Raw genomic sequence first — 27,539 nt, forward strand, 5'->3', positions numbered from 1 at the left:
GGATATTGCATCACTGTTATACTTTATTTGCAACATAAATCACTTAAATAACAATGCAGTTTTGCCGTAAATATATCTTACTGGCAGATAGCCTTCTCTCACACTCTGACTGCTTTGAGGTTGTGATAATACAATAAACCTCTGTTATTTCAGTTATATAATTTTTACCTGTTTTTCAATGGACCATCCCTTAATCCATCCATTAAAATTATTTGTGCCTTCTTCTATTTTTAAGGAGAATTGAAAGGGATCAATTTTGGGGATGTCCAGATACACTGCTGTTTGTTTCTGGTCTTGTATATCACCCTAAACTTAGAAACAGCATGCAGCTGTTCTTTACCAGGAAGAGAGTTCAAAGGAATAATCTATGTGAATATCATTCTCTACGATCTACTGTTTTTTTAAAAGCTTGAGTGCAAGTACTTTGGATCTAGACTATTCGGTAATCTACAATTGTTGGATTAACGATTCATTTAATAAGTATTTAAACATCAGGTAATAGTTTGATTTTCCTGTTCCTCACTATCTCTGATTTGTATAACAGCAATCAAATTATTCACAAAATCTCAGGTGTGGCGAAAACCAGTGAATGTGCTAGCTTTTTCCCAGTCAGAATTCATCCCTCTGATATGACTTTATTAAGAGTTGTATAACTTCATTTTCTTCTGCAGTATATTCATTTGGTTTCAGTGACTTACATGCAAAATCCCAGAATTCTATTCTCTCTTGCATCCTATAACTTGCAGCCAGCTAGTTTATAGCTGTTCTGTTTGTTTCTAGTCCCACTGCCCTCCACTTGTCCACAATAAATCTCAGTTGCCGAACATCAGACAATTTCACAACCCATCCAGATTCATTGTGTGGTCTGGAATTGCTTGTTTCTTGACGTTTCAAACCATGAACCTGGGTGCTGGGTCCACTACTTTTCATTTATATAAATGATTTTGATTTGAGCGTCAGAGATACAGTTAGTAAGTTTGCAGATGACACCAAAGTTGGCGGTGTAGTGGATGGCGAAGAACTATAACGGGATCTTGATCAGATGGGCCACTGGGCTGAGACGTGGCAGGTGGAGTTTAATTTAGATAAATGTAAGGTGTTGCATTTTGGGAAAGAAAATCTTAGCAGGACCTGTACATTTAATGCTGAAAATGTGTTGCTGGAAAAACGCAGCAGGTCAGGCAGCATCCAAGGAGCAGGAGAATCGACATTTGGGCATGAGCCCTTCTTCAGGAATTTTTCCTGAAGCCCTTCCTGAAGAAGGGCTCATGCCTGAAATGTCGATTCTCCTGCTCCTTGGATGCTGCCTGACCTGCGCTTTTCCAGCAACATATTTTCAGCTCTGATCTCCAGCATCTGCAGTCCTCACGTCCTCCTGTACATTTAATGGTAAGGTCCTAGGGAGTGTTGCTGAACAAAGAGACATTGGTGTTCAGGTTCATAGCTCCTTGAAAGTGGATTCACAGGTAGATAGGATAGTGAAGAAGGCTTTCCTTTATTGGTCAGAGTATTGAGTACAGGAATTGGGAGATCATGTTGCGGCTGTAAAGGACATTGGTTAGGCCACTGTTGGAATATTGCGTGCAATTCTGGTCTCCTTCCTATCGGAAAGATGTTGTGAAACATGAAAGGGTTCAGAAAAGATTTACAAGGATGTTGCCAGGGTTGGAGGATTTGAGCTATAGAGAGAGGTTGAATAGGCCAGGACTGTTTTCCCTGGAGCGTTGGAGGCTGAGGGGTGACCTTGTAGAGGTTTATAAAATCACGAGGGGCATGAATAGGATAAATTGACAAAGTTTTTTTTCCTGCGGTGGGAGAGTCCAGGACTAGAGGGTATATGTTTAGGGTGAGAGGGGAAAGCTATAGAAGAGACCTCAGGGACAACTTTTTCACGCAGAGGATGGTACCTGTATGGAATGAGCTGCTAGAGGAAGTGGTGGAGGCTGGTACAATTATAACATTTTAAGAGGCAACTGGATGGGTATATGAATAGAAAGGGTTTGGAGGGATATGAGCTGGGTGCTGGCAGGTGGGACTAGACTAGGTTGGGATATCTGATCGGCAAGGACAATTTGGACTAAAGGGCCTGTTTCCGTGCTGTACAACTCTATGCCTCTGATTTTCTTCTGTCCCAGTTCAATTCTTTGGGCCTTGCATTGATCTGCAGATGACCATTTGCAATGTTCATACATTAGTTTGGAACTAGCCTTCGATGCCTCTGGCTTGGTCAATTTTTAATCCACTTCAGGAGCTTATAAAGTATTGAATTTAAAACATTGCTCAAATTTAAATGTATCAAATCTGTTGAGTTTGTTGAAAGTGTGGTACTCAAAGAGCTAACCTTTGTACCATGCAAATTACATCAAGGTGCTTATGAACTACAAGGATGATAGTATTCACCCTATAATGAACGATTTGATTGACCTCTATTTTCCAATAGAACCTTTTACTTCTATAATACAGAATCTTTCTGTCCAAATTTGCAGTTTATTGTTCAGTTGCAGACAGGCTCTGCACCCAAACCAAAAGAAATAATTAGTATGTTCAAGTCTTTAAAAGAGATACTCACATAATAGGTGTGGATTTTCCCTCAAGCATTCTACATTCATCATTTTCTGCCTCATATTGTTGTCGTTAGCTTTCCCCAGTTTAGTACTTTCACCTGAGGATTACTGTTATCCTTAGAAGTAACTTAAAACTTATGGAATTATGGTTACTATCCCAAAATGCTCTCAACTGAAACTTTGATCAACTGACTGAGCTCTTTCCCCAATACCAGGTCCAATATGGCCCCTTCCCTAGTTGGACAATTTGCATATTGCCTCAAGAAACCCTCCGAGACACACCAAACAAATTACCCTCCATCCAAACCTCTGGCACTAGGGGAGTCAATATAGGGAAGTTAAAATCATCCACCACCACAATCCTGTTAATTTTACATTTTTCCTATAACGTGTCTGCATACCTGTTCCGATATCTCCCACTGGCTGTTGGTAGGACTGTGGTACAACCCCATAAGTGTTTCCACCATTCTTATTCCTGAGCTCCACTCCTATAACCTTGTTGGATGATTCCTCCAAGGTGTCCAAGGTGTACTGCGGTATTCTCCCTAACTTGCCCACTTCTTTCACATCATGCCTGAAACATCTGCACAGTGGCTTAGTGGTTAGCACCGCTGCCTCACAGTGCCAGGGACCTAAGTTTGGTTCCAGCCTCTGGCAACTGTCTGTGTGGAGTTTGCACATTCTCCCCTTGTCTGCATGGGTTTCCTCCAGGTGCTCCGGTTTCCTTCCACAGTCCAAAGATGTGCAGGTTAGGTGAATTGGCCGTGCTAAATTGCCCATAGTGTTAGGTGCATTAGTCAAAGGGAACTGGATCTAGGTGGGTACTTTTTGGAGGATTGGTATGGACTTGTTGGGCTGAAGGGCCTGTTTCCACACTGAAGGTAATCTAATCTAAAATAACACAGTGCTGAACTTTATGGGCAGCATGGTGGCTCAGTGGTTAGCACTACTGCCTCACAGCGTCAGGGACCTGGGTTCGATTCCAGCCTCAGGACACTGTGTGAGGTTTGCACATTCTCCCCATGTCTGCGTGGGTTTCCTCCGGGAGCTCCGGATTCCCCCCTCAGTCCAAAAGATATACAGGTCAGGTGAATTGGCCATGCTAAATTGCCCATCGTGTAAGGTGCATTAATCAGGGGTCAATATAGGGCAGGGAAATGGGTCTGGGTGGGTTACTCTTTGGAGAGTCTGTGTGGATTTGTTGGGCTGAAGGGCCTGTTTCCATACTGTAGAAGATCTAATCTATTCCCAGAACGTTAAGCTGCCAGTCTTGTTTCGCACCCAACCAAAGTATTAAATTGAGGGATGGCTAACTACAAAAATATTAAGTAGGAATTGGAGAATGTAGATTGGACGTGGCTATTTGAAGGTAAATCCACATCAGTCCTGTGGAACGTTTTAATGACTTGAGTTTGTTAGAGTTCAGTACCAGCATGTTTCTGTGAAAATCAAACATAAGAATGGCAAGATTTGGGTACCTTGGATGAGGAGAAAAATTGAGATTAGTCAAAAAGAAAAAGGCATACATAAAGTTTAGGAAATGGAAGACAGACAGAGTGCTCAAAGAATGTAAAGAAAGCAGGAAAGAACTTAAACAAGGAGTTAAGTGAGCCAAAGGGGTTCTAATATGTCCTTAACAGAAGCGTTAAGGAAAACCCCAAGGCGTTTAGATATATTTAAGGAGTAAGAGGGTGTTGAGTTATTTTTCTTGAACATTCTTGCATACTTGATGCAACTACAATACGCCAACTTCTGAGAACAACCAAAATTTTATTAAGCAAGTACAAACTTTCTGGAGGAACCCTGAACACACTTCGCAGGGCTTGTGGAGCTGTGTTGAGAGGTCTCTCTGAATAAAGGGACCAGCTCTTCCTTTATACAAAATCTTTACATTACAGTCAGTAGTGCCCACAAGACAACCCCCAGCCACTCCCCCCAAATCACATGCAGTGACCTGATCATCTCCAGAAACAATGTAATGTAAATCATTCCTTAATAGAAAGACCTGGTGCAAATTATATCTTTTTGTAACTATATGGAATGGTCAGAATTTTAACTACAATGTTCTAATTATTTCTGAATAGAGGATGATGATGCAAATGGCTCTGAATGGCAAGGGATGACAATGTAAATTCACTCTGAATAAATAGGAAATGGCCTTGTAAATGGCTCTGAATGGCAAGGGATGGGAATGTAAATTCCTTACATTCTACCTGTAAGACAAAGACATATCACCCTAAGACGGAGGCATACCACCCTATCCTCGGGACTTCCGATTTCCTGCAGGTCAGCAGAACACATTAACCCTTTAATATCTCAAGGGTACCAAATAAAAGCTATGTACACTCATGGACAAAGAAGAGAATTTATGCACGTAGCCAGAGGAAGTGGGTGAGGTCCTTAACACATACTTGTGTTGATATTCACAAAGGAGGTGGACACGGTAGGTGGTGGGTCTAGAGAGGAGCATGTCAACATAAAAAAGGAGGAAATATTGGGTGTTTTGAAAATCATTTAAGTTGGACAAGTCCCCCGGACCTGATGGGATCAACCCCAGAATACTAAGGAAGGTAAGGGAGAAAATCGGAGCCTGTGTATTCTCTTTAGTCACAAGAGAGATTCCAGAGGACTGGAGAATATCCAGTATTTGTTTGTTTAAGAAGGGCAACAGGGATAATTTGGAAAATTACAGACCAGTGAGTCTCATGTCACTATAGGGAAATTATTGGAGAAAATTTTCAAGGGACAAATTTGGATAAATATGGACCTTTTCGCAATAGTTAGTGTGGCTTAGTACGGAGGTGGTCACATGAAGTCAAATGGGATCCATGCTGAACTGGATTGATCATAGAAGACAAAGAGTAGTGGTGGAAAGGTATTTTCCTGACTGGAGAGTTGTGACCAGTGGTGTTCCACAAGGATCAGTACTGGGACCCCTTTTGTTTGTAATAGATACAAATAATTTGGAGAAGAATGTAGGTGGTCTGATTAGTGAGTGTGTAAAAGAGATAAAGACTGGGGGAGCTGTAATAGTGAGGAGGATTGCCCAAGGATATAGCAGTATATTGATAGGCTGGAGACTTGGGTAGAGAAATGGCAAATTGAATTTAATCTGGAAATACACAATATAATCTGGGCGGCACGGTGGCTCAGTGCTTAGCACTGTTGCCTCACAGCACCAGGGACCTGGGTTCAATTCCTGCCTTGGGCAACTGTCTGCGTTTGCACATTCTCCCCGTGTCTGCAATGGATTTCCTCCGGTTTCCACCCACTGTCCAAAGATGTGCAGTTAGGTGAATTGGCCATGCTAAATTGCCCGTAGTGTTAGTTGCATTAGTCAGGGGTAAATGTAGGGGAATGGGTCTGGGTGGGTTGCTCTTCGGAGGGTCGGTGTGGACTTGTTGGGCCGAAGGGCCTGTTTCCATGCTGTAGGGAATCTAATCTAATTTACACAAGGTGATGCATTTTGGAAGGTCTAATGCAGGAGGGAAGGGTACAGTTCATGGTAGAGCCTTGGAAGCATTAACATACAGAGGGATCTAGGCATTCAGGTCCCCAATTCTCTGCAAGTAACAACACTAGTGGATAAGGTGGTCAAGAAGGCATATGGCATTCTTGTCTTCATTGATCGGGCCAAAGAGTGTAAAAATTGGGAGTTGTGTTGCAGTTGTATAGAGTTTTAGTTAGGTCACATTTGGAATATTGTGTACAGTTCTGGTCACTACACCGCCAAAGGGATGTGGAGGCTTTGGAGTGGCTACCAGGATGTTGCATTGTTAGATTCTTTTCCTGAGATTTCACACACAGGATGCAATTCGTGCACACCAACTTCTGAAAACAGTTAGTTTATTAAAGCCCTGTATAAGCTAGGCAACTCTCTTCGTAGGCGTGCGAAGTAGCATCAAAGAGGCGCTGAATGAAGGAAATCCACCCCCTTTATACAGGTCAGTCAGTAATACTTACAGATACTCTGGTCACTTCCGCACAGTCACATGCCACTCAAGACAACCCCCAGCCACAGTCACATGTTACCCCAGGTACAATTGGTAGGATGCGATCATCCTCTGAGATAATGTAAATACCCTAATCCTGGGGACTTGTTATGCAGATGATTTCCTGATTCAGTGATTCCCTAAGACAAAGATGTGATATACCTAGCTTTGAGGGATGGCTTAGGAAAGCATTTCTGAATGGAAAAGGTTGAATGATAGTTTAAATTTGATAATTGTAGGGGGAGTAGTAACAAATGATTATCTAAATGCAGTGCAGGTCGTCCGCATTCTGACATGAATGTCGTCCCCACCCACTTCCAAGATGTTCAGTCAGTGCACTTTAACTCTTTAACATTACATTAATGTCCAGGGAGATATTCCAATTTAATCTTTTAACATTACAACATGGTTGGAATATATTAACCACGAAGAGAGGTTGGACAAGCTTGTTTTTGCTTGTACATCAGAGGCTGAGGGGAAACCTGATAGAAGTTATGAGAGGCATGGATAGTTAAGACTCTTTTCACAGGGTAGAAATGCCAATTATTAGGGGACATAGGTTTAACATAAAAGGAGGAAAGGTTAAAGGAGATGTGAGAGGCAAGTTTTTTTACACAGAGGGTGTTAAGTGCCTAGAATGTGCTGCTAGTGATACTAATCAAAATGGATACAATTGCAATGTTTAAGAGGCATTTTGACAGATATAGGAATAGATAGGGAATGGAGGGATAAGGACTATGTAGAGTCAAAGGTTTTTTAGTTTCGAAAGATGTGATGTGCTGGCGCAGGATTGCTGGGTTGATACTTTGCTGTTCTTTATTCTACTCTACAGTTCTTTTGAGTCAAAAAGTGTGGTGCTTGAAAAGCACAGCGGGTCAAGCAGCATCCGAGGAGCAGGAGAGTTGATGTTACGAGCATCAGGAATGAAGAGCTTTCCGCACCACACTTTTTCACTCTGATCTCCAGCATCTGCGGTCCTCACTTTTTCCCTGTACAATTCTTTATTCTACTGGACTGTTCTTTCACTCCTTAAATCTCTGCTTAACAAATATGTATAGCTTTTCAATTCTTGAGATGTTTTGATTGTTATGTTTAAAATGACCTGATTTTGACTGTCAGAGTAAAGGGCGTTGGTGTTATTGTATCCTTTGATAAAATGCATATGATAGATATAACCGTGATGACATTGTGCATGTTGAAGTAACATTCTCTTTGTGGTGATTCAATTACAATCTCGTCAGCAAAGATGAGTATCAATATGCAAAATTTACTCACAAATTTTAATGCAATTGAGATAATTCATTGGAAGGCAATTGAAACAAACAATCTAATCGGAATCAAGTAACAATGTGATTAGGGTGTAGCCAGTAACTGAAGAAAGACGTGTCACAAAGGTCTGGCAAGATTCAAGACTAGCAAAGCTATTGTAAATATTGGTGCTCCAGTATGCAATAACTTATCAGGTTGGATAGAAAATTAAGCAAACACAGACAATGTTCTGAAGAAGAGTCATATTGGACTCAAAATGCTAACACTGTTTCTCTCCACACAGATGCTGCCAGACCTGTTGAGTTTCTCCAGTATTCTCCATGTTTCAGATTTCCAGCATCTGCATTTGCTTTTATTGGGATAAAAATGAAAGTGAACATCTGATTGTTCTGGTTTATTTCCCCTTTTAGTGATCTGATCATCCTTTTGGAAACATATTTCCATTCCAATGATTACAATGAAAAAAAATTTTTGCATGATGCCTTGAATGTCACAAAAATTTTCTGAATGTTGCAGGGTGTACGTTACAATATTTACCATTGAGAAACTAAAATGTTTTTGCTGTTTTTGTTATGAGGTTGTTGAAATGTTCATGCTTGTTTGTTTTTGTGAATTTTAATTTTGATCTCATTGTACAGGCTCAGTGTTGTCATGGTACTTATATTGTTTGGCATTCTACAGGTCAAAGTTCAACAAGTTGCCTTGGAATTGCAACTTACACCATTTATTGTGTTTTTAAGACAAATTTTGGATCAACTTCAGGAAAGAGACCAAGCAAATATATTTGCACAACCTGTAAGCCTCAAAGAGGTAAGGCTTGAAACAGAAAATTTTGAAATGGCTTAACACTGAGAGGATGCTTTCCTTGACTGGAGAGTTTCGGACATGGAACCAAAGCCTTGGGATAAGAGTTGATCATTCAGCAATAAAAACACATTTACTTACTCAGGGTTGTGAAAGTTTGGAATTGTTTACCATAGACAATTGCAGTTGTTGCATTATTAAATATGTTATAAATCAGACCAAACACCCTCAAAACATGTCAAGGAGATAGCCTACCCTAACTTTTTCTTTATTTTAAAGGCAAATGCCACGAGTTGTGTTCTAGATACAATTCAATTGGTCAAGCTACCAGACTTGAAGCAAAACATACTTTATTCATACACTATAGTTAAAATACAGACAAAAGACAAATGAAAGTATTGGTTTAACTGTAGTTATCGAAATATTGGTTCACAAAGTAATGAACTATTCATATTAATTACTTATTGGATGTTCCAGTATAGTAACCTCCCGTAAGCACACCCTTGGCAAATTCAGTAATGTAGATTGTCTCACATGCAGTTCTAGCAGCAGGAAGAGAACCCAAGCTTTTAGCTATAGCAAAAAGACTGAGAGTAGTAGCAGCTTTCACAACCCCAACAGCTACTGAAAGATAAAACTAGAATCCTGGTTCTGTGGGAGCTTGACCTGACCCATTCAGGCTGCTGTTATTGTTCCGACTTTTGATAAAACTCCAGGCCTCACAAATTGTTTACTTTATTGGTTTGAAGCAGACCTCTGTCTCAATCTCTCTCCATTTAAAAAAAAACTTGGATAAAGTACACCTCTTGAAGCCTGAATATTATAGCAAATATATTCAAAAGAGATGTACAGTAGAACCTCAATTATCCGGATGAGACAGTGGGGAGTTTTTTTCAGACAATTGATTGTTCGGACAATCTATCTGATCATAAACAAGCGGTAATTTATGTGTGCCTGTTATCCAAACATTTCTTGGTTATCTGGCAATGCTCGCCATAATGCTGTTTAAACGAAAACTGATCTATCGTTAAACCCAGCGGTGATTTGAGTACCAGTTACCAAACATTTCTTGGTTGTCCGACAATGCACACCATAATGCCATTTAACTGAATGCTGAGTTGCCTAATGCTGTTTTTATGGGACCTTGAGATCTTGTTCGGGTAATCCGAAATTCGGATAATTAATGTTCAGGTAATCAAGGTTGTACTGTGTACAGATTGTTATCTCAGCAAATCAAGAATATGGCAAGCAGCTCAGAAAGTGGCATTGCAATACAAGATCATACACAATTGTATTGAATGTTAGAGCAAGCTTGAACATACAAATGGTCCTTATGAGTATCTGTACCAAATATTTTAGATCAACTTCAAATGTAAGCAATTAATTTGGATGTGTGTTTACATTTTCTTTATTTTCAAGTAAGTACATTTAAATTGTATCTAAGTAAATTCATGAGTAATTTTAATCTGGATGACATTTAATGTCAAATTCAATCATCCTCTAAATGATCAACTACTTAGGCTGATGGGCCATTGTCAAATTATATCGGTAAAACTACATTTGTGGAGTTACTTTGATTATTTGATTTTATTTTAATTTGTGGAATACGGCTGTTGCTGGAAAGACTTTACCCATTTTAATTGCTCTTGAGAAGGTATTGGTGGGTTGTCTTGTTGACTGCTGCAGTTTGTGCAGTGTTTGTACAGCCACAGTGCTATTAGGGAACAGATAATACATTTCTTCCCTGGAAATCTTGTTAGTAGGAATTCGGCAGTATGCATTTTTGTTCCTACCCACCCCAGTTCCTCAAAGTAATGCATGCTTTTAAATGTTATCTTTGACGGTATTGTTGCATTTGAGCTCCGTGCATGAATCAGAATCATGTTCAAATTAGTTAGATGCATGCTCAGTTATTCCGTATAATTTAGAATGTGTAGAGAAATTACTGCATAGATTGCATCTGTTCAAGAAAGGTTCTTCTTTGTATCTCTAAAACAGCCAAATATATATATTATCAGCAACATAGTGTTTCATCAATTTGTTGTAAACTTCTGTAAATGGAATTACTGATAACACTATTAAGTGCACAAAACATTATTTAGTGTATTAATTTGGGAGGTCTTCAGTAAGTTGTTAAAAATCTATAAATAAGTCATAAAGAATTTAGTTAAAAGAGATCTTGATGGATATTTATTTAATGTACAGTATGTTTGTGGAAGAGTTGGAGGAGAAAGGATTCTATGTAATTGAGATTTACTTACTAATGTTTTTGTTTTTGCAAGGTTCCAGACTATCTAGAGTTTATTACACATCCTATGGACTTTTCTACCATGAGGAAAAAGCTAGAAACTCACAGTTACAAAACCCTTGATGAGTTTGAATCCGATTTTAATCTTGTCATAAACAACTGTATGAAGTATAACGCTAAGGAAACTATATTTTACCGGGCAGCAGTGAGATTGAGAGACATAGGAGGTTCCATACTAAGGTGTGCTCGACGCCAAGCTGAAAACATTGGATATGACTATGAAACTGGAATGCATCTACCTGAATCACCAAACTTGGCAAACTTCTACCGTTTCTCCTGGGAGGATGGTGGGTATTCTGACAGTGCAGATTGGTGGCTATTTCTTTGTTATTTCATTTGAAAATGATTTCAAATGGGGGAGGGAACTCCAAATTTAAAAACTATTAAGTGAATTATTTCCGATTTAAGCTACCTGATTTTTTTTTGTCAAGATGGTTAACGTTCAAAAGTTAAGTCTAATCAATTACTGTACTTGCTGTTTTTGAATATTGCATATAGTAAGCCATGCTTTAAGCATGAAGGGTTACATGTTAATTAGTCCTCACAGGGATACCAATTGTCCTTTTTTTTTTAAATGATGCAGTTAAGAAATTTAGTTTGTCCTTTTTTTGATTGTCTAACACATGATTAAGTACTCAGATTTAATTTTCTGCAGTCAATAAGTTATAAGCATTTATTAATCATGGCTACTGGTATGTGAAAGGCAGATTTTTTTTAATGCATAAAACTGCATAAACTACCACAGGAAATCCATCTTTAATTTTTGAAATCCACGTTTCCATAATTCAGGTTGTGCACTGTTTTCATTTTTAGTAACTTTTGTACTTTTTCCCATCCACTTTATCTATGGTGTTAGAACCGGAAGGATACGAGCATAGGGAGTAGAGAGTGTTTTAAATTTGCTCAGAACTGTTGCCTTACAACACCAGGGACCCAGGTTTGATTCCAGCCTTGGGTCACTGTGTGGGGTTTCTCTAGGTGCTCCAGTTAACTACTATGGTTCAAAGATATGCAGGTTGATTGGCCATGCTAAATTGGCCTGTAGTGACCAGGGCTGAGCAAAATAGATGGGTTATCTCTGGTAAATGCGGGGTTATGGGGATACAGATCAATACAAGTTTGAATTGATCAATATCCTCAATAATTATCAACCTCAGTAAATTTATAGCCACAAAGCACAAAGAGAATATTAATTCCTTATATTAATACAGTTCCACTGTATTTAAATTGGCACAAGGCAACAGACAAGTTAGCAACAGGATATTATTTTAGCAATTTTTGAGAAGATTTGTAGCTCAGGTTGATGATAAGTATGTAAGGTAGCTCACTGAGCTTGAAGGTTTGTTTTCAGACATTTCGTCACCATACACGGTAAGATCATCAGTGAGAGCCTCCACTGAAGCGCTAGTGGCATGTCCCGCCTCTGTAACCAGAACTCCATGAATAAACATGTCACTTTAGATCCTATCTGCCTCCCTTTGGGGAAAAAAGAACCAGAAATGACATTATCCACCTTAAGAAACCAAGACCTATAAATAGAGAGGCAAGACGTACCCCCAACGCTTCACTGGAGACTCTCACTGATGCTGTTACCTAGTATAGTGACAAAATGTCTGAAAATGAACCTTTCAGCTCAGCGAGCTAACTTACATACTTAGGATATTATTTTCTCAAAATAGCTGATACATTTGTGCACACAAAAGCCAACACCTTAAATACACCTTGCACAGACTGGTGAGGTCACTGCTAATATGTTTTTAATTGCATATTCACAAAGCTGGAATATTTTAACCAGGCTGTTAATAACATTTTTATGGCATCTCAAAGCTCAATCACAGATTTAAATTTAACAATTGATGGTTTTTATTGGAATAGCATCCGCTAGAGGTTCCCCATATAGCTCCTGAAATTATGCAGCCACAAGGTAGATACCATATTAATTCACAAGTAATTAGCTTCGTGATTTTGAGTTTTCCTCATGCTGGTTAGCTGAGTGTTCTTTTGTTGACAGAATTAACACTGCTGTCTTTTTTGTCATCTCTCACTTCCCTGTTCTTGCAGCCTGTCTTCCCTGCTCTTGCAGTCTCCCACTTGTCCACTCTTGCAGTCTCTGTTTCCTCACATTGCAGCTTCCCTATCTCCCCAACTTGCCCCCTTGCAACCTCCCTGTCTTCCTCACTGTCTCTCTTGCAGACTGCCTTTCCCCTCCACTTCAGGAAGACAGTCACTTCTGCAAAAAAGGCTGCTGCTCACTCTTGATTCCCCGTCCCTGCCTTGGAAAAACAGCAGTCGGCATTACCCTATCCTTATATATTTTGGTTGTTGTAACTAAGAATGACTTGGGGAAATTATTCCAGATTGTAGAGTTAAGGTGGCTGATAACTTGTATCATTAACTGAACATGACAGTGAAGGAGAGGTCAGAATCTAAACAATGGAGCTGAGTGGTTGCAGTATATGGCTGAAGAAACTTGCGGAGAAAGATGTGGACGATGCCATGAAGTAATTAGTAAATGACAGTAAAAGATGTAGGTTCAGTCAGTTAAATATATTACATTATTGTAAGACCATAAGATGTAGGAACAGAAGTACACCAAACATCGCTAATCTTATAATTCTTATTTCCACTTGGATCCCTTTTCCTCATAACCCTTGATTCCCTTATCCAAGTATAACTAAGTTGATGTCTTTATGGGAAATGGCTTTTATATGTAATGTAATGCTCATCACATTCTAACTGAAGTGAAATCAATTTAAGAGTGTTCTTCTGAAGTTGAGGTTTATAAGTTTGAAGCAAGTTTGAAGCCTCTAACGGAAAAAGAAATTTTAACTGTTTATGCGCATGAGACTGTGACTAGAGTACCTCAGAATATTACAAGCTGATAAATAATAATGTACATGAAATGAATTTCTCTTTTAGACAAAATGATGCATTCTAACTATCATCCACTATATTTAATCATTAATTTAAATGTTGACTGAAGTATTCAAGTTGTATTTCATTTTCTGATAATGGACACCTTGGATGAATGTGATGCCATGTACTTGCTAGTCCTCAATTTTGGTCATCAGTGAAGCATTGTACATTGTAGTTCATTGAAGATCGTGTAATTATGTCTAATTCAAAGTCACTGTTTCAGTCATTTATATAACTAAATTGTAAGCATCCTGACAGGTTAATGAATTTCAATTTCAAACACGTGTGCAGAGTTTTGCATGTAAAGCTCATAAATTTGGATCTATCTCATTCATGCTTTCAGTGACTTGAGCCAGTTTCTAAAATTTGTATTTTATTCTCTAAATTCTGATTTGAAATAGTAATTAATTTGGGATTCAAACACGATTGTTGATCAGTTCAGTTTGTGATCAATATTGGCTTTTCAATGCAGAGAATTTCATTAAATTCTAATATCTTACTCCTGTTTCTTCATTATGACGTTACTAATAATTCCCAAATAATAAGCTATTCCACGAACTGTAGTCAAAATTTTAACTCTGTGAGTTTATATTTGTTAATTTCAAAATTGTTTTTGTTATATTTTAATAACTTTTTTATGTATTTTAATCTTGCAAACCAGACTAGGAAGGTTAAAAGCAGAACATCATTTGCATACCATGGGGAATTCTTGGATTCAATTTGTTTTAATTTGTTCTTCAGTGGATAATATGCTGATTCCAGAGAACAGAGCCCATCTGTCGCTGGAGGACCAGCTCAAAGAGTTGCTAGACAAATTGGATATAACGTGTACCATGAAGTCAAGTGGAGCTAGATCGAAGCGTGTAAGATTACTGAGGAGAGAAATCAACAGCATCCGACATAAACTGGCACAACAGCAGCATCTGCATAATGGCAGCTACTCTGAATTGTCAAAGGAAGATAATGGAAAGCCAGTGGTTGAAAACCATGAAGATAGCGCTGAAAGAGGTGTGTGATTTTTTACGGTATATTATTTCTGTGGCACAAATTTCATAGTCACTCATTGCTCAGCTTGAAAAAGGTTCACACAGATCTAATGATCTCTGTGGCGTGGCTTTCTTCTTTGCCTGATTTAAAATTAAATCAGGCACTATGTCAAGTAGATCTCCAGGTGTCCAGCAACATTGATCAGGGAAAAAAGTTAGTATTGTTGAAGAATTTTCATAATAGCAAGCCAAGAAATAAAATAGACTGCTTACCCTTTGTTTTTAATTATATTTTACAGAGAATTAAATAAATGATTAGGACATGCATATAGGTTTGTTAGAAACTAAAATATAATCAACCTTTATGTATTTTAAAAATGTGGAATTTCTTCATAATGGAGAAGTTTGACATACCTTAAACATAAAAACTTCTCATGCCTAATGAAATAATTTTATCAGTAGTTAAGAACTTAGCATGTCATTAGAATTCTAAGGCTGAATTTTACATTCCCCACCAGGTAATTTGAAAGTGGGATGGGGACATATTATCCAACATATGTCCTTCCTGCTGCTCACTCTCCAACACCCAATCTGTCTGAAATTTTACATGGTGCAAAGGAGGTTGTGGAGACACCTGCCTGACCTTGGGACTATTGAGATGTTTGGGTGGACAATTAAGCCACTTAAGAGTCTCTTTATGCTGATGTTGATATTTTACCAATGATAGAGGTACACCTATGCCATGTAGGGATCCCAGTAGCTTAGGCTGTGCAGCATAATGGTAAAGGTAAACCTCATTTGCCTATTGCAGTAACATCCAATTCAGAGTGATATTCCTCCCCTGTTTAACCCTCCCTCCGGCCTCTTTAACCTAGTCCCTCTTCCTCTCATTAACAATCCTGACCTCATGTTACTTTGACTATATATAGTCACACCTTGCCTCCTGTAAGGACTCCATTCCATTCTCCCAATTTCTTCATTTCTGTTGCATCTGTTCTGATGACATCACCTTCCACATGGCATCCTCAGACATGTCCATTTTTTTCCCTCAACCGAGGATTCCCTGCTGTTGTGGTTGACATGGCCTTCAACCACGTCTGACCTATTTTCCACACTTCTGATCCCACTCTCACCCCTTCACTCCCACAACAAAGAGTCGCCTTTGCCCTCACTTTTTAACCATCAGCCTCCACACCCAAAGCTGCCATTTTCACCACCTCCACTCATCAGAAATCTATTCTCCTTCCCTCCTTTGTCAGCATACCGTGCACTATTCCCTTCAGGACACTCCTGGTCCACCAGTCCTCCACTCCCAAATGTCTCTTCACCTCTATGGTATCTTCCCATACCATCACAGAAGATGCAACACTTGGCCATTTACCTCCTCCCTCCTCAAAATAAAAGGTTCTAGGCACAATCCAGGTAAACTGCCATTTAACTGGACTTTATTCAAACAATTCTATTGTAGTCGCTGTTCCCAATGTGGTCTTCTTTACAGAAATGCAGACTGGGTGACCACATTACTGAATGCCTCTGTACTATGTGTAAAAGTGAGCTTCCATTGACCACTGTGTTCCCATTGCCATAATTTCTTTCTCAGGCCTGCTGCAGTGCTTCACCAAAGCTCACACAAGCTGAAGGAACAACACCTCAACTTCTGCCTAGGTATCATACATCCCTCCAAATTCAATTTTGAGTTCAACAATTTCAGAGTCTGTACACCTACCTCCATATTTGTTACCCACTCCCACACTTTCAGGTCATGTTCTGTATGGGTTGCTCTCAAGTCAGCTCGTTTTGAAATATTCACAGTTCTTGTTAGCATCTGTTCAGCATTTGCTTCTTCCTCAGCTCTCCATCAACAATCCTCTTGTCTGCTTCTCTTTTTTTTAACCTCACTTTCTCTGGGAACTGTCTCCTTCTATTTGTCTCACTCCTCCTTCCTTCCAACTGCAACTCCCTGTCATCAGCATAAATTTCCCCATTTCTGAGCTGCTTTAAGTTCTTATGAAGGCTCACTGGACTCATAACATTAATTTTGTTTTTCTGTCCACAGATGCTGCCAGATCTGCTGAGTTTCTCCAGCACTTTCTTATTTTCTCCCAAAAATAACATTATTGTAATAGATTCAAGGTCAGTTGGAGAGATTGAAATAGAGACACTTTTAATTTTATGAAGCTTATTGACTTCCCTGTCTTAACTGCCTGAATCTGTCTCCTAATGTTGTGGGGTGTGGGATTGGAGGACAGAACTCAGTAAAGTGTACCGGTCGTTAAACCTCATTTGACAAAATGTCACCTCTCCATGGGTTTTTATATTGAGACTTTTTTTATAGTCTGCATGCATTATGGTAAGTGATTTCCAAATCATTACAGTTTGGAGGGTTTTTTCAGACACACGCCGTGGCAAAGCCTAGAGTCACTGACAGTCTCATCTGGATTTCTACGTTAACTGTACAAGTGCATACTCTAGGAAATGCTGTCCATTTAAGAACTGTCTTAAAGTAGCGAACATTTACAGTTTTGATGTGAAAACTACTGCAGAATCAAGACATTTTGTGTATTAGAAGCTGTAGAGCTCCAGAAGAAGAGGGGAATAATTGTAAACTTTTGAGAGGACTGATGTAAATGTAAGTATAATTATTACAGCCATTGATTTTTATCTGGGTAATCTATTGAGTAGGGCATTAGAGATAAAATCTCTAATAAATTCAGGTGCAGCACTACTGAAAATTTAGCCTGATGAACCTTTTAGTTTTGTTTGTTTTTACATTGCATTCAATGTACAAAGTTTTCATGCTTTTTGAATTCTTACAACATAGTCTACAAAATTTATTGAATGTAATCAGAAAATCAAGAAATTGACTGCATATTTACATGTGGATATATATGTGCTCAAAATGAATTTGCATGTTGAAAGGATTTCAGAGTGAAATTGTAAGAGATCTCTTTAGTTATGGTCAGAGAAGTATTCTGGATTGATTTCTGGGAAATAAATAGTTCTTTCCTTCCTATAAATAAGGGCATAAATACAGTTGTACCAGCAGTATTTAATGGTGAAGGACAAGAAATATGAATCTAAAATATATCAGTATGTAGTGCATTTCAAATAAAATCTATTGGCTAAATATCTACTTTCTGGACTTCTTTTAGAACCTCTGTCTGATCTTGATCAATAGTGCAGTCCTCCAGAAGTTGTTGATGACCTTACACGTCAAATTATCCATGAAATTAAAAGCATACAATTGGTATTTTACAGAATATATTACATGGAATAAATACTCCACTTTGAAAGCTGTCATTTAAAGTTTTCTTTAGTGAGTTCAAGTAAACATGGCTATTACTGGCGAGGCTGGCATTTATTCCCCAAACCTAATTGTCTTGAAGCATGTAGTTGTCATCTGATTTCTTGAATCACTGTAGTCCTTGGGGGTTGTTGGAATACCTACAGTACTGTTAGGAAGGGAGTTCAAGGATTTTTGACGAAGTGACTGTTAAGGATTGGCAATATAGTTTCAAGTCAGGATGGTCTGTGAATTGGAGGGAACTTGCTGGTGGTGATGTTCCCGAGCACCTGCTATCCTTGTCCATTTAGGTAGTAGAGGTTGCAGGTTTGGAAGATGAGGTTGACATAGTTTGGTGAGTTGCTGCAGTGCATCAAGTAAATGGTGCACACTGTTGCCTCTATGTATTGGTGGTAAAGAGAATGAATATTGAAGGTGCAGGTGAAATGTCAGTCAAATAATCTCCCTGCCCATCCCTTGACTCCCTTTCCAGCCCCTTACCTCCCATTCCTCTCATCAACCCTTCCTTCCAGCTACCAACCTATTCATTCCTCCCATTGACCAACCAGGTTGTATCCTCTATCTGTATTCTCCTATCACTACCTCATCACTTAGCCCTTCTCCCCACCCAAACCCTTCCCCACCCCTACCCCATTATTTACAGCTTCCCTTACACCCAACCTGCATCCTGAAGATTTCTTCACCTCCTGATGCTGCTTGGCTTGCTGTGTTCTTCTCCCCACCTGCTTGTTTGTCCTGGATGGTGTCAAGAATTAGATTCCTTACAGTGTGGAAACAGGTCCTTTGGCCCAACAAGTCCATAGCAACACTCCAAAGAGTAACCCATCCAGACCCATTCCCCTATCCTATTTTTGCCTAATGCACCTAACCTCCACATCCTTGAACACTATGGGCAATTTAGCATGGCCAATTCGCCTAACCTGCACATCTTTGGATTGTAGAAGGAAACCACGCAGACACAGGGAGAATGTGCAAATGCCAAACAGACAGTCACCAGAGGCTGGAATCAAACCTGAATCCCTGACGATGTGAGGCAGCAGCGCTAACCACCGAGTCACTGTGCCACCCTTTTAAATCAACAATGATTCGGATGTTTCATGTTTTAGGTTAAGCTTCTTATGTTGTAGCTGCACTGATACCAGTAAATGGAAGATATTCCATCACACTCTAAACTTGTGCCTTGTAATTGATTGATAGGCACTAGGGAGACAGGAGGCGAGTTTCTCGCCGTGGAATTCCTAGCCCTCTGATCTGCTGTTATAGCCATAATAATTATGTCACTCGTACAGTTCAGTTTCTGGTCAATGGTAATGGATCTTGTTAGTATGGTATTCAGTGGTGGTAATGCCATTAGAATCAAAAAAATTGAAAATCAGATGTTATATATTGTAAGAAACTAATCAACCCCTTGAAAACTGTGTCAGTTTCTTTTACTGAAATGTCTTCAGAGTTTACATTTTTACTTTTACTTGATAATTGTATAAAAAAAAAATGCTGTTGGCTTCAGTGGTTTTAAAAATAGTTTTCTTGGGAATTTCTTTGTCAGTAAATGTCCAAGCGACACACCAGATTATGGAGAGAATGGGTTTATAAGCACTGAGCCCTGGCAGGCTCAATGCATATTAATGTCAGTTGTAAACATTTCAAAAGTTGAAAGAACAACTGCAGGCTGGCAAATGTAACCTGGCAACTTGAATCTTTTAGTTGACATTGATTGGTCTGGAAAGCTGTGTGAATTCCGTGCTCACGCTTTTCAAGTAGAGTGGCTTCCATTTGATAAAATCTTTGCAGAAATAAGCATGTATAAAACATCTTTGTTCAAGTGATATGTAAACCAGATGAAAGACTTCCACAAAAGTATTTCAGAAATATTTGCAACAGTTTGTTTTGGCAACTTTACTGATCAGAGTTGTAGATTTACAGGCAGAACGTAGAACAGTATAGCACAGGAAAATAATCTTGAGTTTCTTTGATTGACAAACCAATTAATAAGTTTGGAAACCGCAAGAAACCAAAGCGGATTTGGAAAGTGTGATTGAAATGCATGATTGTAAAACTTCCAAAAATTAATTACAAAATAACCTGAATAACCTGACTAGCACACAAAATCTGGAACTTATTCCTCAAGTAGCTTCAGTGAAAACAGGCTGTGTTTTATCAGATTATCTGTTCACTTGGGAATTTACCATTTTTAACTTGGTTGTTGCATTTCTTACAAAAGCGACTATAGTTTAAAAGGAAGTCATTGGATGTCAAATATAAAGTGCTTTGGGACATCCTGAGTGCGTGATTGAGACTCTTAAACATATTAGTTTTTTTTTAAAAAGCCATGCCTTTTGAAAATTTTAAACATCTCAATGACTAGGGTTTGATTATTTTGTCCAGAATAGTAATTGGTATTAGCTTTGACAAACTGCAATAGCTATTTTTTCCAGTTTGCATCAGTGCCATTTATTCAGCTCACGTGGATATTTTCCTTGAGGTTTTCTTTATGTTGTAACATTTTTGAAAAACATAGTTAACAAAATTAGAGGGAAAGTTTTCAAATAACTTTTTTAAAACACATGCTGGCTTTTTTTTTGTGAAAATTTTCAGTCTGAATAATCACACCTGTTGTAGCTCTTATGTTCTATAAACTTCAGAATATGTTTCATATTGAAACATTGCCTTCCTCATGCTAATTTTAGCTTAATTTTCAAAATGAAAATTACATTTTGAGGCTTGACCATGTGTTTTTTGACAGGAAATGTAAACATTCTACTTCATGATGACTGTTTCCCAGAGATAAGTTGAGAAAAGCAGAATGAGGGGTATTTATGCAGTGGCTTATTTTTGGGCCAAATTAACTTAAAACTGACTTCTGAAAGCAAACAAAACTTTGAGGTAACTGTATAGCAGTGTGAGGATGGAAAAGAAAAAGTGAATGAGCCTATAGTCTCTTGCCAATCATTCTGGAATGGTGTAAAGGGCAATGGCAGTTACGACGGCAGAAGGGTGCAGGGGTTGATTGTCTGGATTGAAACAGAAGAGGTCAGAGTAACAATGAGAGTGTGGGGTAATGGGGTAATGGGGGATGGAGAGGCAATCTTGCCTGTTCAGCTTAGGTAGGTAGGAAAGGGGCCTGGGCAGGGGAAGAGAGATGGAAAAGTAGCTATGTGAAGATAATAGATAAAATGAAAGATGATGGAGTAGATTTGAATCTGTGGATTATATAGTCTGTTATAGAAAGCATCCACATTTCTGTTATCCATGACTGACAGTGAATCATCCAAATTGAGTATATGCTTAAACCACAAGTTGAAGACCTGCTCCCATGTTTTTAGATTTGATATGTGCAAAGCTTTGGGAGATAGTTCTTTGAAATTTGCAGCCCTACACAGAGCAACATAGTACAGGCAATCTTCAAATTGCGAATGGGCTCTGTTCTTGATTCCATTCACAAGTCAATTATGTAAGTTGGAAAACAATGCAAGATAATATAAAATAGCTGATCCTACATATGATGAAATGTTTGTATGTCAGATCTTTAAAATTAGTAGACCTTTGTATGGTGTGAAGTTGCTAAATATGAGCATTCAGGGCAGCATGGTGGCATTGTGGTTAGCACTGTTGCCTCACAGCGCCAGAGACCCGGGTTCAATTCCCGCCTCGGGCAACTGTCTTTGTGGAGTTTGCACATTCTCCCTGTGTCTGCGTGGCTTTCCTCCAGGTGCTCCGGTTTCCTCCCACAGTCCAAAAATGTGCAGGTTAGGTGAATTGGCCATGCTAAATTGCCCGTAGTGTTAGGTGAAGGGGTAAATGGGTCTGGGTGGGTTTCTCTTCAGAGGGTCGGTGTGCCGAAGGGCCTGTTTCCACACTGTGTAAGTAATCTAAAAACTAAAACATTCATGGGTCAGATGTTCATAAATCGGGGACCTGCTGTACATGTATTACTGCTGTCTCTGCGAGAATTATAGCAACTTTCATATGGAAGAACACTTGTTTAAAAATGACATTATAATTTTAAGTAATTAAGATCTTTTGTGTCAAGGTTTGATTAGTCACTGATTCAGTATTCAGAATAATCAATCATTTAATGATTTAGAAAGTGATTTTCATTTAGGAAACGGTTCATTTCCTGAAGAAACCCAAAGTGAATATAAATTTGGAGAAATGTGTTTAATTGTTTTATTTTTTTCCCCTCCTCCTCACAGAGGACTCAAAATCTTCACTGCCACCCACATTAGAACCTACTGGACCTGCACCTTCACCCTCAGACTCTGAAACCCACACAGATCCACCTACACTCAAACCTGTGAGTGAGAGCAGGGCACACAGCAGACTACACAAACGAATTAAATCTGACAGTGATGTCCTGAACAGAAAAACTCTACAAAAGGAAACCCTTGGTTCACATACTCTTCAGCGTCTGCTCAGTGACAGTGGTGTAAATGGACTAGCTCTCCCTACCTCGGACACAACCGCTCAGTCAGTCAATGAAGTGGGCAGGCGTACATCCGTTCTCTTTAGAAAGGCCAAAAATGGCATGAAGTTACAGAAGGGCTGTGGTCAGCCAATGGAGAATGGAGACAGCCAGCACCAAACTGAGCAGTTGCCACTGAATGCTTCGCCAGGGACACACTCAAAACTACAGAGTCGACGTCAGTCAAGGAAACGACCTCAAAGTCTGAGCTGTAGCTCTGATAGTGAAAGTGAGAAATCTCCTTGCACACCTGCAGAGCTAGGTAATCCTTTTTTGTTACTTTTCTCATTGGAAGTTCTGTAAGCAGCTGAACTTCCTTATTTGAATAGTTTAAAATTGTAGTACATAGATTTCTTTGCTGCCACTTCAAATACTGCATAATGGTCAGTCATTAGCTGTTACTTAGCAAGGCAAGTCAGTCTTTTGGGTTTTTTAAAAAATAATTGTTCTGCACTGAAGGCTGTTTTGTTAAAACTCTTCATATTTTTTTGTACAGGGCTTTCGAATGGATTTGGAAAACACTCCCAGTTAAATGCTGAGAGCTACTCAGATTCTGAGTGTAGTTCTAGTCTTGGAAGCAATGGAGCATTTGACAGTAACAGGTAATTGTTAAAAGCTGAAAGTGTTGAGGTTATGTTGATTTTCATGTGTGGAGTAAACTTTGTGATAATTAAGGCTAAGTAAATGTTTATGCTTGTTTGGGAATTGAGTGGAACTGGTGGTTCGAAAGTTTGTTTCACCTCTAAAGTGCAGGTTGAAATTCTGCCCAGCCTGAGTTGAGTTTTTCACTTCTGCCTGTGTACAGAACTTACAATAATAGCTAAAATAAAAAGCAAAATATCTTAAATGCTGGCAATCTGAAATAAAAAGAAAGTGCTGGTGAAGCTCAGGTCTGCCAGCATCTGTAGAGAGAGAAAAACAATTAGTATTTCAATTTCAACACAGCTCTTTAATTAAGAAGAAGCGTCATACTGGATTTGAAGCATTAACTCTGTTTCTATTTCCACAGATGCTGCCAGACCGGCTGAATTTCTCCAGTGCTTAGATATAGTAGCTTTTATTATAACTAAAACAAAGTTGACTTTTTTAATGCTATAAGAGCAACTAGTACAGGAAATGACATCGTTATTCCTCTTCATTTGGGGGTGACTCAAATATTGAAATACGTAATGACCTGAATCCTGGGCAATATCTAACCTTATTTACCTCACTGCAACATGATTGGCTTGATATCTGCAGTGGTAGAGGAAGTTTGAACTTGAACAAAAATTGTACCTACATCTTTGAAACATTTCATGCCAACACTTAATTGCAGAAAGTAAGAAAAATTTTTAATTTTCCAGCACTTTTATTTTCTTATTTTGCATGCAAAATTCCACTGCAGATTAAATTAAGAGTATCAACAATATTTTTTTAAAATTGAAATTAAGGTCAGCTATACTAGTCCTCACTGGTCCTCACCTACCACCCCACCAACCTCCATATACATCGTATCATCCGTCGTCATTTCTGCCACCTCCAAATGGACACCACCACCAGGGATATATTTCCCTCCCCTCCCCTATCAGCGTTCCGAAAAGACCACTCCCTCCATGACTCCCTCGTCAGGTCCACACTCCCCACCAACCCAACGTCCACTCACAGCACCTTCCCCTGCAACCGCAAGAAATGCATAACTTGCGCCCACACCTCCCCCCTTACTTCCCTCCAAGGCCCCAAGGGATCCTTCCATATCCGCCACAAATTCACCTGCGCCTCCACACACATCATTTACTGCATCCGCTGCACCTTATGTGGCCTCCTCTATATTGGGGAGACAGGCCGCCTACTTGTGGAACGTTTCAGAGAACACCTCTGGGACACCTGGACCAACCAACCCAACCACACCGTGGCTCAACCCTTCAACTCCCCCTCCCACTCCACCAAGGACATGCAGGTCCTTGGACTCCTCCATCGCCAGACCATAGCAACATGACGGTTTGAAGAAGAGCGCCTCATCTTCTGCCTAGGAATCCTCCAACCATAAGGGATGAACTCTGATTTCTCCAGTTTCCTCATTTCCCCTCCCCCCACCTTGTCTCAGTCAAATCCCTCGAACTCAGCACTGCCTTCCTAACCTGCAATCTTCTTCCTGACCACTCCGCCCCCACCCCCACTCCGGCCTATTACCCTCACCTTGACCTCCTTCCACCTATCACATTTCCAATGCCCCTCCCCCAAGTCCCTCCTCCCTACCTTTTATCTTAGCCTGCTGGACACACTTTCCTCATTCCTGAAGAAGGGCTCATGCCCAAAACGTCGATTCTCCTGCTCCTGCTGCGCCTTTCCAGCAACACATTTTCAGCTCTGATCTCCAGCATCTGCAGTCCTCACTTTCCCCCCCAGCTATACTAGTAACCAATGTTAAAATAGGTGACTTATTTAGCATAGTACATTGACCTTTTCTTGCTGTTCACAGATCTCCATCATCTATTCTTATCATTCATGGACATTTATGCCACAGAAGGAGACCAGACAACTATATGCCTATGTTGTTCAACAAACATTTAATTATTCTAATCCCATTTTCCAGCTCTTTGTCTTCTGGAAGCAATGGCAACACAAGCGAATATTGAAATGCTGCTTAATTGTTGCATAAGTTTCTGACTCAGCCACCCTTTCAGGCAGTGAATTTTAGACTTCCACCCGACTCCCCCTGCATGTCAGTCTAACCTCAATGGTCAGGATGTTATGAGAGAATTCTGAGAGAATACATCTCCACTTGGAGAGCCACCAATCAATCAGGGATAGTCAGCATAGATTTGATAATTTCAGTCATTGCAGACTGATCCAGAAAGTAAATTCCCATGCCATCCAAGGCAAGACAGCACATTGAATCCAAAATTGGCTGAGAAGCACAGGGTGATGATGAAAGGATATTTCTGTGATTGGATGTCTGTTTGCATGGGAGTTCCATTAGGTTTTATGCTGGTGTCCTTGTTGTTTGTAGTGTACATTAATGAATTGCAACTTAATGTGTAGGAGATAATGTGAAAATTCATAGGGTGGGTAAATAATGCATAGAGGATGGCAGTAAATTGCAGGAAGAATGGTGGATCGGTGCTGGGTCCAGTGCTGCTTGATATTTATATAGATGATTTGGATATGTACACAGGTATCGTTAGTAGGTTTGCAGATAATATGAAAATTTGTGGTGTACAGGACAGCCAAGAAGGTTACCTCAGATTACAATGGGACTTTAATCAGATAGACCGGTGGGCCGAGGAGTAGCAGATGGAGTTTAATTTAGATATATGTGAGGTGCTGCACTTTGGAAAGGTAGATCAGGGTAGGACTTGCCCATTTAATGTAAAGGTTATGGGGCGTGTTGCTTAACAAAGAGACCTTGGAATGTAGGTTCATAGTTCCTTGAAAGAGGAGTTGCAGGTAGTTAGGATAGTGAAGACAGTTTGGTATGCTTACCTTTATTGGTCAGTGTGCTGAGTATAGGAGTTGGGAAGTCATATTGTGTCTGTACTAGATATTGGTTTGGCCACTTTTGAAATACTGCGTGCAATTCTGGTCTCCCTGCTTTGGAAGAATGTTGTAAAACTTGAAAGGGTTCAGAAAAGATTTACAAGATGTTACCAAGGTTGGAAGGTTTGAGCTATAAGGAGAGGCTGAGACTTTTTTTTTTCTGGAGCATCGGAGGATGGGGGTGACATTATAGAAGTTTATAAAATCGTTAGGGCATAGATAGGATGAATAGTTCAAGGGCTTTTCCCCAGGGTAATGGAGTCTAAAACTAAAGGGCGTAAGTTTAGGGTGAGAGAGGAACAATTTTTAAAAGGAACCTAAGGGGCAACTTCTTCATGTAGATGATGGTGCATGTACGGAATGAGCTGCCACAGGAAATGATGGAGGCTGGTACCGTTAGAACATTTAAAAGGTATCTGGATGGGTATATGAATGGGAATGGTTTAGAGGGATATTGGTCAAATGCTGGCAAATAGGACTAGATTAATTTAAGATGTCTGGTCAACATGGATGAGTTGGACCGTGGGGTTTTTTCTGCAACAGTTCAACTCTGACTTCATAAGTGGAATTTAACCTGGAAAAGTGTGAAGTAATACACTTAGGAAGGGTTAACAAGACAAGGGATTACAATATAAATGGTGGAACCCTGGAAAGTACTGGTGTACGTATCCACTGATCCCTCAGGTTGCCAGGGCAGATAGATAATATGGTTACTAAGGCATATTGTTACCTGTCTTTATTAACCGTGAAATAAGCTATAAATGCAGAGAGGTTATTCCATAACTGTACAAAATACTGATTAGGTCACAACTGGAGTACTACATATGGTTCTAGTCACCACATTATATAAGAATGTGATTGTATTAGGAGAGGATGTAGAGGAGATTTACCAGGATACAGCTTGTCTGAGAAATGAGGAAAGGTTGGAGAGATTGATATTGTTTCCATGGAGCAGTGAAGATTGATAAGGATCTGACACAGCTGTTTAAGATTGAGGGGTGTAGAGATGGTGGACAGAAAAACACTTTTTCCATTAGTTGAGGGGTTAATAGCTGGGGGCATAGATTTAAGGAAAGGTGTAGAAAACTGAAGAAAGTTGAATGGAAATTTTTGAGAGGGTGGTGAGAGTCTGGAACTTGCTGCCCGAAAATCTGGTTGAGTCAGAAACTCCTAACATTTTAAGCAGTATTTAGATATTTACTTGTGTTGCCTTAAACTATGAGCCAAAAGCCAGAAAATGGGATTAATGTAGTCAGATCTTTGTCAACTGGTGCAGGCATGATGGGCAGACTGACCTCCTCCTGTGTATGCTTATGTTCTGTTATGCTAGTTTGTTGTAATGTCTTGTGTATAGTAGCCCAGTATGCCATGATGCACATACTGCTCATATATTCATGTTGAGTGATTCTGTGTATTGA

At 39.5% G+C, this 27,539-nt stretch overlaps 1 protein-coding gene across 4 annotated transcripts in view; it reads left to right on the forward strand.

The window, feature by feature from the left end:
- brpf3b (bromodomain and PHD finger containing, 3b) overlaps positions 1-27,539 on the forward strand; it is an 84,736-nt gene that overhangs the window by 42,224 nt on the left and 14,973 nt on the right. For all 4 annotated transcript variants that reach the window (XR_011955391.1, XM_072563563.1, XM_072563564.1 and 1 more), the window contains exons 5-9: positions 8,507-8,635; positions 10,912-11,224; positions 14,595-14,861; positions 22,337-22,867; positions 23,102-23,207. Coding sequence is in view for 3 of the 4 variants with exons in the window: in XM_072563563.1 (XP_072419664.1) it covers positions 8,507-8,635; positions 10,912-11,224; positions 14,595-14,861; positions 22,337-22,867; positions 23,102-23,207 (1,346 nt within the window). In the remaining variant the exon portion in view is untranslated. The remainder of the gene's footprint in view (positions 1-8,506; positions 8,636-10,911; positions 11,225-14,594; positions 14,862-22,336; positions 22,868-23,101; positions 23,208-27,539) is intronic.

Source organism: Chiloscyllium punctatum, chromosome 45 (assembly GCF_047496795.1).
Source record: "Chiloscyllium punctatum isolate Juve2018m chromosome 45, sChiPun1.3, whole genome shotgun sequence".
Taxonomy (NCBI): Eukaryota; Metazoa; Chordata; class Chondrichthyes; order Orectolobiformes; family Hemiscylliidae; genus Chiloscyllium; species Chiloscyllium punctatum.